The sequence below is a fragment of the Adiantum capillus-veneris genome, chromosome 7 (assembly GCF_014529385.1).
Source record: "Adiantum capillus-veneris isolate H3 chromosome 7, ASM1452938v2, whole genome shotgun sequence".
Taxonomy (NCBI): Eukaryota; Viridiplantae; Streptophyta; class Polypodiopsida; order Polypodiales; family Pteridaceae; genus Adiantum; species Adiantum capillus-veneris.
In genome coordinates, this window is record NC_140937.1 from 153,280,317 (window position 1) to 153,293,002 (window position 12,686).

The window sequence follows — 12,686 nt, forward strand, 5'->3', positions numbered from 1 at the left end:
GACACATACCACAGTAGGCTACATGGTCAACTTGCAAAGGTTGCCCTCTAAACAATCACTAGGTTTGACCTCTTAATTAGCTAGCATGTGGCAATTGCCAATAAACCACTAAATCCATATTGAAAAGATTCTAAACTTTGGAAGATAAAGGAACTCACCCTTCACGATAGAGCCACCTCTACTTTGTCGTAAGACCATCACACATCAATGTAAGCATAAGAGCAAAACAAAATGAAAATACTTCTCATAGCCAAGCTATTGAATTTCACAATATAGGGTAAAGATAGCCTTCTATAGAAGCAATAGAAGAACATGATGATGCACTAGGTGGTTCATTTTAGTAAGGAAGTTAGCTTGAGATGTTCCATGGCGTTTAGCCACATGCTTGAACTGGAGGGCACTATCCTTCAATTCCATTCCTTCCTCTTATAAGCTTTTAGGAGGAACTTTACCAAACCTTTCAAACATTCCACAACCACAAATGCATAGTTACCGGGACGGAAAGTCGGAATGGGGAACGAGAACGGGCATGAATTGCCATTCCCTGTTATGGCTACTCATATCTAAGACACGGAATGGGGATTCCAAATAGGAAGTTGGAATGGGAACGGGGAACGGAAGCCTGAAAATGGCCATTCCATGTAACAATGCTTGACCAATGGTCTATGCCTGACCAATGGTCTGCCTAGCCTCATTACTAGTAGCTATGGGATTTGCATGCTTCAACAACACAGGTAAGTTATACTTAACCAGGTCTCGGACAACTACTAGGAACACAGAGATGGAGTAGATAGTCCACAAACCTGAGGATGTTAGAATGAGATGTTCCATGAGTGCCAACAGCATGTCTTACCACTTGCTTGAAATGGAGCGCCCTCTCTTTCACCTCTTGGTTTCCCATAACTTCCTCTATTGCTTTCTGTGCCGCCACTGTTGTGAAGCTACCATCATCCTCCCTCTCCATCTCCACTCCAACCTTCCAATCTTTTACCACAAATCTCGCATTGCACCTCTGCTCTGCTGCTCGAGGGCAGGCCACCATGGGGATTCCCTCCCACAGGCTCTCTAATACAGAGTTCCACCCGCAATGTGAAAAGAAGGCACCCACAGCAATGTGCTTAAGCACCTCAACCTGCGACGCCCATGTCACAATGATGCCTTTCCCCTTAGAGACAGTTCTTTCCAGAAAACCGTCCGGCAAGCTTTCATGGAGATTAGGAGCAGGGAGAGAGTCCATACGGACAACCCAGAAGAAAGGATGGCCACTGGCTTCAAGCCCTAGAGCCATAGACAGCATCTCCTGTAAATTCAGCTTTGCGATCGTCCCAAGTGCTACATACACCACAGAGGCTGGCTTTTGCTGGTTAAGCCACTCAATGCCCTCAGTCTGATCATTTGTGCCGGAATCAAGCGGGTTAGATTCAAATAGTGGACCCACAGGATATATGGGGAAGCCCTGTGCCTGCATAGCATCATACACAGTGCTCTCCAACCCATACACGGAGTGGACCAGGATCCTGTCTGCATCCTTTGCTCGTGCAACGGCTTTCAAAACAAACTGGTACCTCGAATGCGACACGTCACTTATCTGAAGCAGGTCCCTTGGCAGTTCTGTCAAATGGAATGCAGGAAGGCCTGGAATAAAATCGATCAGAGGAGCCTCAAGCTTCCATTTGTCTCCAGAGCCCTCTGTTTTCGACACGAAACGAAGAAATAGGGTCATCAGTAAACCAACAATTAATGACAAAATCCCTTTAAATTTGTGATTGCTGAGATGTACTTGGCACAAAAGAGCAAAAAATAATGGATTCATAATGCTGCTAGCTTGTTTGAAACAACTCGTGGTAAAAATCAGCACACAAAAAGCCAGAGACAATCTCTGGCAACAAGATCCATTAGCTACCATTAACAACAGAGGCAAGTGAAGGTGACGGTGTTTTGGCGGACAGCATGGTAATGACTTAGATCTCTTAAGATACAACAAGCCCACTATAGCCTAAGATTAAAGTAAACGACTATACCACTAACTTTCATGATTTCAGTCGGATATACTCTTTTCTTATTATATGAACAAAAAAGCTCCAAAAATTCTCCGCCCTTCAACCAACTTGCAGGCAAAAGCCAAATGCAAAAATGCATGTCATCTGATCCTTCCCTTTAAATAGTACAAGTGGCAGTCCATTTCTGTGACCCATTGTGATATTTGGGAGTAAAGAAACCTAAGCCTGCCCTTAAATTTCAATTACTGAATGATCTCACATTCATGTGAGACAGTCTAGACATATAGATGCAAAGGAAAAACGCACGAAGTTTTACTTTGTTCCTAGCAAAAGAATTCACCTGATTGCAAGATACCCAATAAAAACCTAATTCCATTCAACGATTTCGTCGCTATATTGTCAAACAGACATAAACGGACATGAGTATTGCTGCAATCTAACTTGAGGAGGTCAAATTCGTTGTGATATAAGCATCTACACAATGCAGACTAAAAACCCTCGTCAAGGCTGCAGATTTACTAGACTTAATCCTCCCCTTTATGTACAGAATGCATTTCACCTGGACCTTATCAATGTTTCCATGAAGAAATACCAAGAAAACCAAAGCGATATGCAGGTGCACTTACCAAGTAGTGGAAGCATGCCTTTGGCTATTATTTGTGGGAGATGGGAAATCATATAGTATGTCGTGCCATTCCCAGTCCAGAAATTAACTCTTGGTATTTCAAATTTGGCTGCCAAATCCTGTGCACCCGGTAGAACTATGTCGGAGATAATGCAACAGATGGGGGGCCATGATGATGAGTGCATCTCTGACGCCGGGGAAAACCCATCTTCATTCACACCGTCCTCACATTCATTGCCACCACAAACCTTTGAGGCAAGAGCAGCATACTGCTGAAGAACAGCTTCGATGGCATTCTGCATGATCGCGACCGAGCCTTGCACTTGCGATGTTGTGGGGAACTCATGCTCTGCGGTAGGGAGCCCGTCTTCAACAATGTGTACGCGAAGGGAAGGAGGAAGTGCAGAGAGCTTGTTGCGCTTGAGAGCAAGGGCGTGAGCACGGGCGGGGTAGCTAAAGGAGACGAGAAGGCCCTGCTGGTGATGCGCGGACGCAAGGAGGGCTGCAAAGCGAAGCATGCCATTGACATGGCCCTCTTGGATGCCGGGTACCACGAGCACATGCCGATAGTGGTTGCTAGCTCCCGCCATGAAAGCTCCCACCGAGATCTAGCAGGAAGCTTATGCCTTGTCGCATTTTCAAATGAAGTCCTCGTATGACGTGTCCCACTAAAAGGTCCGTTTCGCACTTTTTGGCTTTTAAAAAGCAGCCTTAGTGTTGTGTTCGGTTAGACAAACTAAAAAGAAGCCTTAGTGTTGTGTGTTGTGTTGGGTTCAGTGTTCGGGAAAAATCATTTTCACAAACATACAAAAATCCCTCCAAGACAAATCTGAACCGGAAATTTTACAATACCAGCTAATATTTTTGCAAAATTACACTTTTTTTCATGTATTTTAAGCAAAATTTTCTCCTTCTTGCCCTCCCCTCAACCGGCTACTTTGATTTTGCAACCGGCTCAAGGTTAAGCTGAGGCACACTTTTCCCGAACATTGGTTGGGTTAGGCAAACTTTCATTGTGTTTTGTGCCACAATGGACACTTACCTTAAATATTATTTTCATTTTAAAATATTAAATGAATCTTCCTTTTTCAGCTTTCATTTCACATCCTTGACTTCAGTTGCATTCTATTCTTTCAGAATGCTAAAGTGAAGCTTCACCTTGCATAATTCTTGTAAATTCTATACATATACATACATACACACATACATATATTTATTTATTTTACACATATACATACACACACATATATATATACATTAAATGAGCAAACGATGATAAAGGAGAAAAAAATGGTGAAATATGTGAGAACTTAGTTCAAAATTCTTGCAAATTCAAAAATTCGACGAATAATTTCCGGTTTGCTTCTTTGCAAGGAGGAACTTAATAAAAGAGATATCCTTGAACAATGTTTTACCTTATATAATTCTAGTTAAACTCAACCTAATGATTTTATCATTTTCTTGTTATTTTAGAAAGCCAGAGTGACCCTTTCACTTGTTTTCAAGGGTTTCCAAAATGCCCTTCAAATTTTTCAAAACGAGCTCACGCGATCTGCCTACGGCGGGTCTCGCTCGCTCCCTTCTTGCCTGCTTTCGATACTTTCTGCCTACAACCTCTAGCCTTTCTTGCTATCAAAGCAGTGCTTGCTTGGTTGCGGGGAGGCTAACCTTTCTCAGTTCCACGAGGCCTACTTTGGCTGCCTTTGCAGGATATCGCCTATCTTTACTTTTTAGGGGTTACGGGGGCTATCTTTCTTTCTTGATCGTATATCTCGCTCGCTCCCTTCTTGCCTGCTTTCGATACTTTCTGCCTACAACCTCTAGCCTTTCTTGCTATCAAAGCAGTGCTTGCTTGGTTGCGGGGAGGCTAACCTTTCTCAGTTCCACGAGGCCTACTTTGGCTGCCTTTGCAGGATATCGCCTATCTTTACTTTTTAGGGGTTACGGGGGCTATCTTTCTTTCTTGATCGTATACAGCCTCTCAATCTTACTAATGAGCGCACCTAGAAACACTCACACTATATCTAGTCTTATGTCTCTATTTTCGCTTTTGAATGTCTCTATGTGTTTATGAATGCATGTAATGTGGTGTGTACATACCTTGGTGTGTGTGTGAGTAGATGTATATGTACATGTGTGTGTGTGTGTGTGTGTGTGTGTGTGTGTGTGTAGATGTATATGTACATGTATGTGTGTGTATCTTTATACATCTCCCCACGATGCACATCACGTTCTTCCTATGCTTGAAAAGACCACCAACTACCTTACGTTAAGCAAGAGGGACTTTCTCTAGTCTTGCTTCATGATGTTTTTATACAAAGTCTGCATTAAATTCTTGTAGGTAGTTAACACAGATACACATGTACTTGCCATACAAATTGACAAAAAAGTAGCAATCTCGCCAATCTCTCTTCTTGAAGCTGTGGTGATATCCACCTTCTTCCTATTGTTTCCTTTCTTCCAAAGGATAGTAACTTGCACTTGTGCTATTCAACGTCTTGCGTAGAGTTACATGCATTTAAATTGCAAGTATAGGTGATCATATTTCAAAAGGGGCCTTGGTTTTGAATTTAAGGAAAATAGCCTAGAACTTCCTAGCAATCCAAATGGGAGAATTCTGCATTCAAAGCATGGCAAAAACTTGTTGGCATACATATTAACCACAACTCCATGTCTTCCATCATCCCTTGACTATTGTTTTCATGATTAACTATTGATCGGCAATTAACATGTCTTCCATCATCCCTTGATATTGATTCTTGATTTCATGATTAACTACATTGATTTCATGATTAACTATTGATCGACAGCTAACATGTCTTCCATCATCCTTGATTATTGATTCTTGATTTCATGATTAACTACATTGATTTCATGATTAACTATTGATCGACAGTTAACATGTCTTCCATCATCCCTTGATTATTGATTCTTGATTTCACTAAGAATTCATTTGCTCATGTTAACTATTTATTGTTTTCCACATGCCTTCAAAAGGCAAACACAAAATTTGGATAACATATCTCTCTCTCTCTCTCTCTCTCTCTCTCTCTCTCTCTCTCTCTCTCTCTCTCTCTCTTCCTAACATTTCAATTGATGTGTTTAGCTCCTAAAACTTGAGCTTTGCTCCAAAGGCATGGGGCGCGGGCTTATGGAAGCATCTCTTGGGATTAGAGTGCCCTGTGTTAGCTCCAAATGGCTATTGGAGATTTGTGAAGCAAGTGCAAATGTTGCACTTGTGTTGGGACCATCCGCCGATCTATAGCATGCCTACCAATCCATAGCACAAAGAGAGAGAGAGAGAGAGAGAGAGAGAGAGAGGATTACCAGCTCGTAGCCCATAGTTGTTGTCGTCCACTGCTACATCCCTCTCCCTCTCATCAATTGTAGTGTACCATAGCAACAATGGAGTTGGCAGCTTGTATTTGTTATTGTATGTGCTCTCTCTCTCTCTCTCTCTCTCTCTCTCTCTCTCTCTCTCTCTCTCTCTCTCTCTCTCTCTCTCTCTCTCTGTGTGTGTGTGTGTGTGTGTGTGTGTGTGTGTGTGTGTGTGTGTGTGTGTGTGTGTGTGTGTGTGTGCGCATGCGTGTGCACGCATGTTTGTCTTTCACCAAGCCTCTGGCTGCCTGTTTACCTCCCACTGTCTTGTCCAAGCTCGTGGGTTTTGGTACCCTCCCAACTTCCTTGGCTCACGTTGTCTACCAACTCCGCTTGCAGCCACGTGTCCTTCCTGCACTGTGGCTTCCATATAAGAGTAGAATAGATTCTAAGAGACTCCACTTGGAGAGAAACCCTTGCTCCACACTATTTGGAAAAGGTCAAGCACTTATGGTCTTGTCGTTGTTTGAGCATATTTTGCAAAGAAGGCATTCCAAGTAACAACATTCCATATTGGAAGCTTGTGAATGACTACTTATGCTTTTAATTGTGCATCACTTTTGATTTTGGACCAATTCATTGCCAAATATGATGTTTCTTCCAACTACCCCAAACTAACCATCTCAACGTGATTTTTTTTTGCTCATGTCTTTGAGATGTGCACACATGGAGCAAAAAACTGTACTCTTCATGATGGAGCATGGACAGGTGTAACAAAAGAGTGTGGTGATGGTAGGAGCAAGAACAAATTGAGGCATTTTTTCCATGATGGGATTAGAGCAACGGAGCATGGTACTACAAATGGTTTCCCTCCCACTCCACCTATTGGGGATAGATAGTAGACTAAGAGGGAAACTGCACAGAAAACACAAACCGTGTTTCTATTACCACTCACATATTCTAGTTAATCCGCTTGGGTTTGGGAAATAAAAATTTCATCTTGTGTTATTTCCTTTGGAACATATGAACCAAAATGGCATCGGTGGCAACTGCACAACGGTTAGAATAGCCCAATCAACAATTTATGCAACACAATCTTCCTCTTTGCAAACCATTGGACCACACTCTCATGGTTCGGGCATCATTTGGAGGCTAGGAGGAACATAGAAGCATAGAGGGGAATGGTTGCAACTTTGGACTTACCTCTTGATAGGAGTAAAGGAGGAAGTTGGAGAGACAGATTGTGTACCGTCAACACATCTTGTATATCTCCTACTACATGCCTGTGCCAAATGTGGTCGACTACTTCATACACTTTTAATTCTTAGTCCTCGCCCCTACAAACGGCTTTGTTGCTTTTGTTATTCGCATTGATTGTGCTGGCTACGCCACATGATACCTTCGAGCACGCGCAAAAATACAAATGTTGTGTGTGTGTGTGTGTGTGTGTGTGTGTGTGTGTGTGTGTGTGTGTGTGTGTGTGTGTGTGTGTGTGTGTGTGTGTGTGTGTGTGTGTGTGTGTGTGTGTGTGTGTGTGTGTGAGAGAGAGAGAGAGATTTCAACACACGTATCAAATCTCTTGGAGAGAAAGAGAGGCCATTAATGTGGCACCAACAAAACTTACACCTTTCAGGTGGTGAATTGAAACGCTTGAGTAGGGATTGGGGAGTATCACCATCGTAAAAAAAACTTTGGGCATAAAATTTTGAGAGTCTAGATTCAAGACAAACATGGAACTGTCAAAATTGTCATGTGATCAAACCCAAGGCTAGTCTCACATGCTTGGACAAGTCACACACCATCAAGGTTGAGCTACGTTAGCTTGGCGATTGTAGGGCAGGCAATCAGTTGAAGACCAAACATTCTTGCATGTGGTTCTCCCAGTAATCCACAGTCACAATAGGAGCGTAATAATGGTGTTGGTGATGATGCCAATGATGATAGCCCTCTCTCTCTCTCTCTCTCTCTCTCTCTCTCTCTCTCTCTCTCTCTCTCTCTCTCTCTCTCTCTCTCTCTCTCTCTCTCTCTCTCTCTCTCTCTCATGCCTTTTCGCCTTCTAGAAACCCCACACCCCAAAAAAGGCTCTTCACCTTCTCATATATGATCCAACAGTTTGCGTCTCAATCACGTCCACCTGCACCCCTGCATACATGAACCCTCTTGTTGAACCATGTGACACGCCAAAATGTGCTTATCCCTTGCTTCTCCATAATAAAGTAGAAAGATATATGTATATTTATATTTATATATATCCAATTGTATACATTAACACAATTTATTGTAGCTAACGTGGCACTCTAGTTGCCTGCCTTTAGAGGGATCCACCATAGCCCATTTATCTCTAAAGGGCCATATATTTTTAATGTGCCCAATTGCAGCATGTTAGCGCCTCATAATCCCATATGCACCCGAATAGTAACCTACTTTATCTTCATGGGCCAACTAGCCCTACGAGAGGATCGCTTCCAGTGCCATCGCTTCCATGGGCGGCGGAGGTGCATGATCAAGCCCATGGCCAGACTCCCCCATATTGTCTGGTCTGATAGCGTGCTCACGAAGAACCCACTCAAACCTCTGACCGATGCTATTAGCAAAAGCAAAATGGCAGGCACGGACTCCACGCAGGCTTCTTAAGCACTGCTTTTGGTGTTGTGGGAACAAGGGAGATGATGTGGAAGAGATGGGCAACTATGGGAAAATAAACCGAGGGTGATGGCGCAAGAGCTCAAGGGAAAGATCAGCCTGGCGGAGCAGAAGCAAGATGGCAGGTGAGGCCTAAAGTACTTCTCTCCTCCTCTCTCTCTCTCTCTCTCTCTCTCTCTCTCTCTCTCTCTCTCTCTCTCTCTCTCTCTCTCTCCCCTCCCCTCCCACCTCTCTCTAGAGTCTAATCTCTTGGAGAAACCTTGCACAAGACTCCAACTTTTAACTCCAAGGGGAGGTCTAACGCATGCCACAAAAACCTCTAGCCGGTGGTAGCATGGCCCAAGGCCAGCTCTCGCACGTGTGATACAGTGATAGGCATCATGCTTCCAAAAGCCACATGAGCATCGATGAGGTAGGCTGCAAGTCTGCCAGCCACTCTTTTCACTCCTCCATTTCCTCTCTCCACAAGTTCACCCATGCCTCGACTTCCACAAAATGCTGCCCTAGGCATCAGAAGCCCCACCAGTCATATCTTGCATGATATGCAAATTCCATGATTCTACAAAAGTGTACTTTAGATGTGCACGGTAGGTACAACTACTGAGTAGCACTGGCATTTGCAATAAGTGTGCTTACCTGGGCTAGTAGCGGCCATACAGTGGATGAGCCTTGGTGCTCTCAAATTAGAGGGTCATTGGACCCCTCTCCCCCCAGCCAATCACATGCACAATGCATTTCAAGCACATGGGTAATCTTTGGGCAAGTGTCCTCCTTACCCCTTTGAGAGAGAAAGCTTGAAAATATCTAGATATTTTTTGAATTGAACTAGAAGCCCATTGGACCTCTCTTTAGCCCAGCCAATAGGATTCAAGCACACCATGTGGCTAAGCATAGGGAGAGTCTGACATGTGTCCATGTGCCCCTTGAGAAAGGGGGTGCTGCCCTTTGGGTGAATGGGAGGTTAATTCAAAGATTCCCCTAACTTTGGGACTTTCCCCCTCCTTTGTAAGATCTCTTTTTGACTCAAGCACCTTACCCCCCATGCATGGGAAGCTTCTCAAGCACCATCCTCATCAAGCACGAGAAACACCTCAATCACCTTAGTTAGCAAGCACGACAAGTACCTCAAGCAGCTTAGTCAGCAAGCACGACAAGCACCTCAAGCTTAGGTCGAGTTCCCACCTCAAGCTCAGCCCTAGCTTGCGTAAGGTCAAAGGACTTTTAACACTAACCATTGGAGGTCTTTAATGAAGCTAACCCTAAGGTCTTTTAAGCTCCATTAGCTAGCCTTGCTCTTTGATAGACCATCTCTCATTTGGACCCCTTTACCACATTGGTCCCGTGTTGAGATAGATCCGTAAGCACATGTCTATATTTTAACCCTTGTTCCCGTTTATTATCCCACATTAGATTATCAGTTTAATATGAGAAAATCATTTGGATTGGTTAGATATTAAATTTTATGACATTACCTCTTTCTTGAAATCATAGTCGTCCTCGACTATGAGGTAGAAGAGATAAAGCCTTAGTCATTAGTCAATTCTTCTTAACGGGTAGAGGATCCCTTTTTACCCTACGACATCATTCCAAGATGGATGACTAATCCATTTGGTGCTTGGGAGACATAGTTGCCGCAAGCATGTCTGCTCTTTAGTCCATTTCATTCTCCCAAATAGAGTGACAAATTCTATTTGGTGTTTGAGAAACGTTTGTCATCACAAACATGATTCTAAGTATGCATACTACTTAAATTTGTGCACAATAAAAAGAGAATTAGTCTTATAAGACAAAAATATTGATCATTTAAAAGAAACATATACATTTGCTTACTCTAATGTAGCATTGTAAGCATTGACAAGGCTCATGTTGTCCTTAAGTTGTATTCCTTGCATCCATCTAGTATCTTTAAAAGGATAATTTTTTAACTTAATAAGATACCGTCATATAATTTTACCATGTCGTAGTACCTTGTCTTCATACCAAAGGATAGCTTCGGGTTGTAGCACCTCTTCTTGGTCTTCGATTTCGGGAGGGTCTTCAATAATTCGTTCACTTGGTGGCTCTCCTTTGTAGGGCTTAAGTAGGCTCACATGAAAAGCATTGTGTATGAGCCCATGGTTGGGAAACTTGAATTGATAAGCCATCTCATTGATTGGCTTCAAAATTTGAAAAGGACCATAGTATCTTTTTGCTAGTTTAGCATAATACTTTTGATGGCCCTCAGCAGTAGCTTTTTGCCTTTGTTGAGAGATGGATATAGCCTCCTTAACCTTTTGAAAAGATTCTTGCAGATCACGGCTATACTCATCGGCAGCAAAGATCTTCCCATGTACTTTAAGTAGCAAGGGACTTTTAGGTCTTCCCTCAATGATTTCAAAAGGTGCTTTTCCCGTAGAATTATGTACGATATTATTGTACGCATACTTTACAAGAGGTAAGTACTTTTCCCATTGTGAGCGTTGATCTACTTCGATAACATAAGTCTTTAGTAGATCGAGTATCGTAAAATTGGCTATTTCACTTTGGCCATCCGTTTGTGGGTGATAGGCCGAAGAGAAATTCAATCTTGTTCCTAGATTTTCAAAGAGGCCTTTTCAAAAATTATTGGTCATTCTAGAATCTCTATTTGACACGATGGATGTTGGCAATCCATGGTGTTTGAAAATTTGTGATATGAAGAGCGTTTCCATTTGGTGTGCCTTATAGTTTTTTTGACAAGAATAAAATATGCTTGCTTGCTAAACCTATCGACTATTGTCAATATTCCCGTATTCCCATGGATAGACTTGGGTAATCCAAAGATAAAATATATGTATATACTCTTCCATGGTGAATTAGGGATTGGCAATGGTTGGAGTAACCCAGGTTGTTTCCCTCTATGATACTTAATCTTTTGGCATACCACACATTTTGAAACATACTCTTGTATGTCCACTTTCATGGTAGGCCAATAGAAGTATGTCTCTACTCCTCGAAGAGTAGGTTGAATGCCTCTATGCCCCGCATAGGGAGGAGCATGGGATTCATACATGACTTTCACACGAAGGGAGTGGGTAACACATAGCCTATTTCCATGGAGAAGATAACCATCTTGCAAGGTAAATGGATTCTCTTTCTTCCCCAAAGCAAGGGCTGACATTATGTCTTTAAAGTTAGGGTCAGTAGCATACTCATCTATCATAGAAGATAGATCATTGTGAGTTTCTATAGACACCGCATTAACTTTTGGTCGTCGTGAAAGTGCATCGACCACTTGATTGTGCTTACCTGCAATGTGAGCAATATGAAAATTAAATTGCGAAAGAAAATTTGCCCACCTCATTTGTTTGTCGGAAAGCTTTGTTTGCGTCATGAAGTACTTGAGACTTTGATGGTCAGTTTGCAAAATAAATGGAGTCCCCAATAGGTAGTGCTTCCATGTGTTTAGGGCTTGTAGAACAGCTAAAATCTCTTTCTCATAAATGCCCAAGACTCATTCATCCATATTGAGCCTTCAGCTCTCATATGCTATGGCATACCCTTCCTAAAGCAAGACTGCTCCAAGGCAATCACCACAAGCATCACATTGGATCTCAAATGGCTTTGTGATCTGAAGCATAAGGACTCGTGGGCGGTAAGCTTCTCTTTGAGCTTGTCAAAAGCATTTTTCTCCTTAGAATTCCATGAATACTTAATGTTCTTCTTTGTTAAGTCATGTAATGGTCCTGCTATTTGAGAGAATTTTGCTATGAAGTGTCTATAGTATGCACACATACTAATAAAGCTTCTTAGCTCATGTAGATTCCTTGGATTAGGCCATGCTTTTATTACTTCCAACTTTGATGAATACATACGAATCTTGAGAGATAATATGACCTAAGTATTGAATATCTTGAAGGAAAAATCCGCTTTTTTTATTTATTGAGAAAAAGATTGTTCTCCCTCAATGCTTGAAAAATCACTTGAAGATGTTGCTTGTGTTCCTCCAAGGACTTGGAGTAGATGATAATATCATCAAACACTCCAGTGAATGTGCGGTAGGGTCTAAAAATTTTCTCCTTTAATCGATTGAACGTGGCTAGTGCATTAGTCAAGCCAAAAAGCATGACTAGATATTCATA

At 42.3% G+C, this 12,686-nt stretch overlaps 1 protein-coding gene across 1 annotated transcript; it reads right to left on the reverse strand.

Annotated features, from left to right (window-relative positions):
• Window positions 1–220: 220 nt before the first annotated feature.
• Window positions 221–3,260, reverse strand: LOC147454840 (UDP-glycosyltransferase 76E1-like). The gene is made up of 2 exons (XM_086516662.1): window positions 2,627–3,260; window positions 221–1,689 (listed from the first exon to the last, which is right to left on the reverse strand). The coding sequence occupies exons 1-2, from the start codon at window positions 3,213–3,215 to the stop codon at window positions 746–748; spliced, it is 1,533 nt and encodes a 510-aa protein (XP_086372788.1). The 5' UTR covers window positions 3,216–3,260; the 3' UTR covers window positions 221–745.
• Between the last annotated feature and the right edge of the window lie 9,426 nt (window positions 3,261–12,686).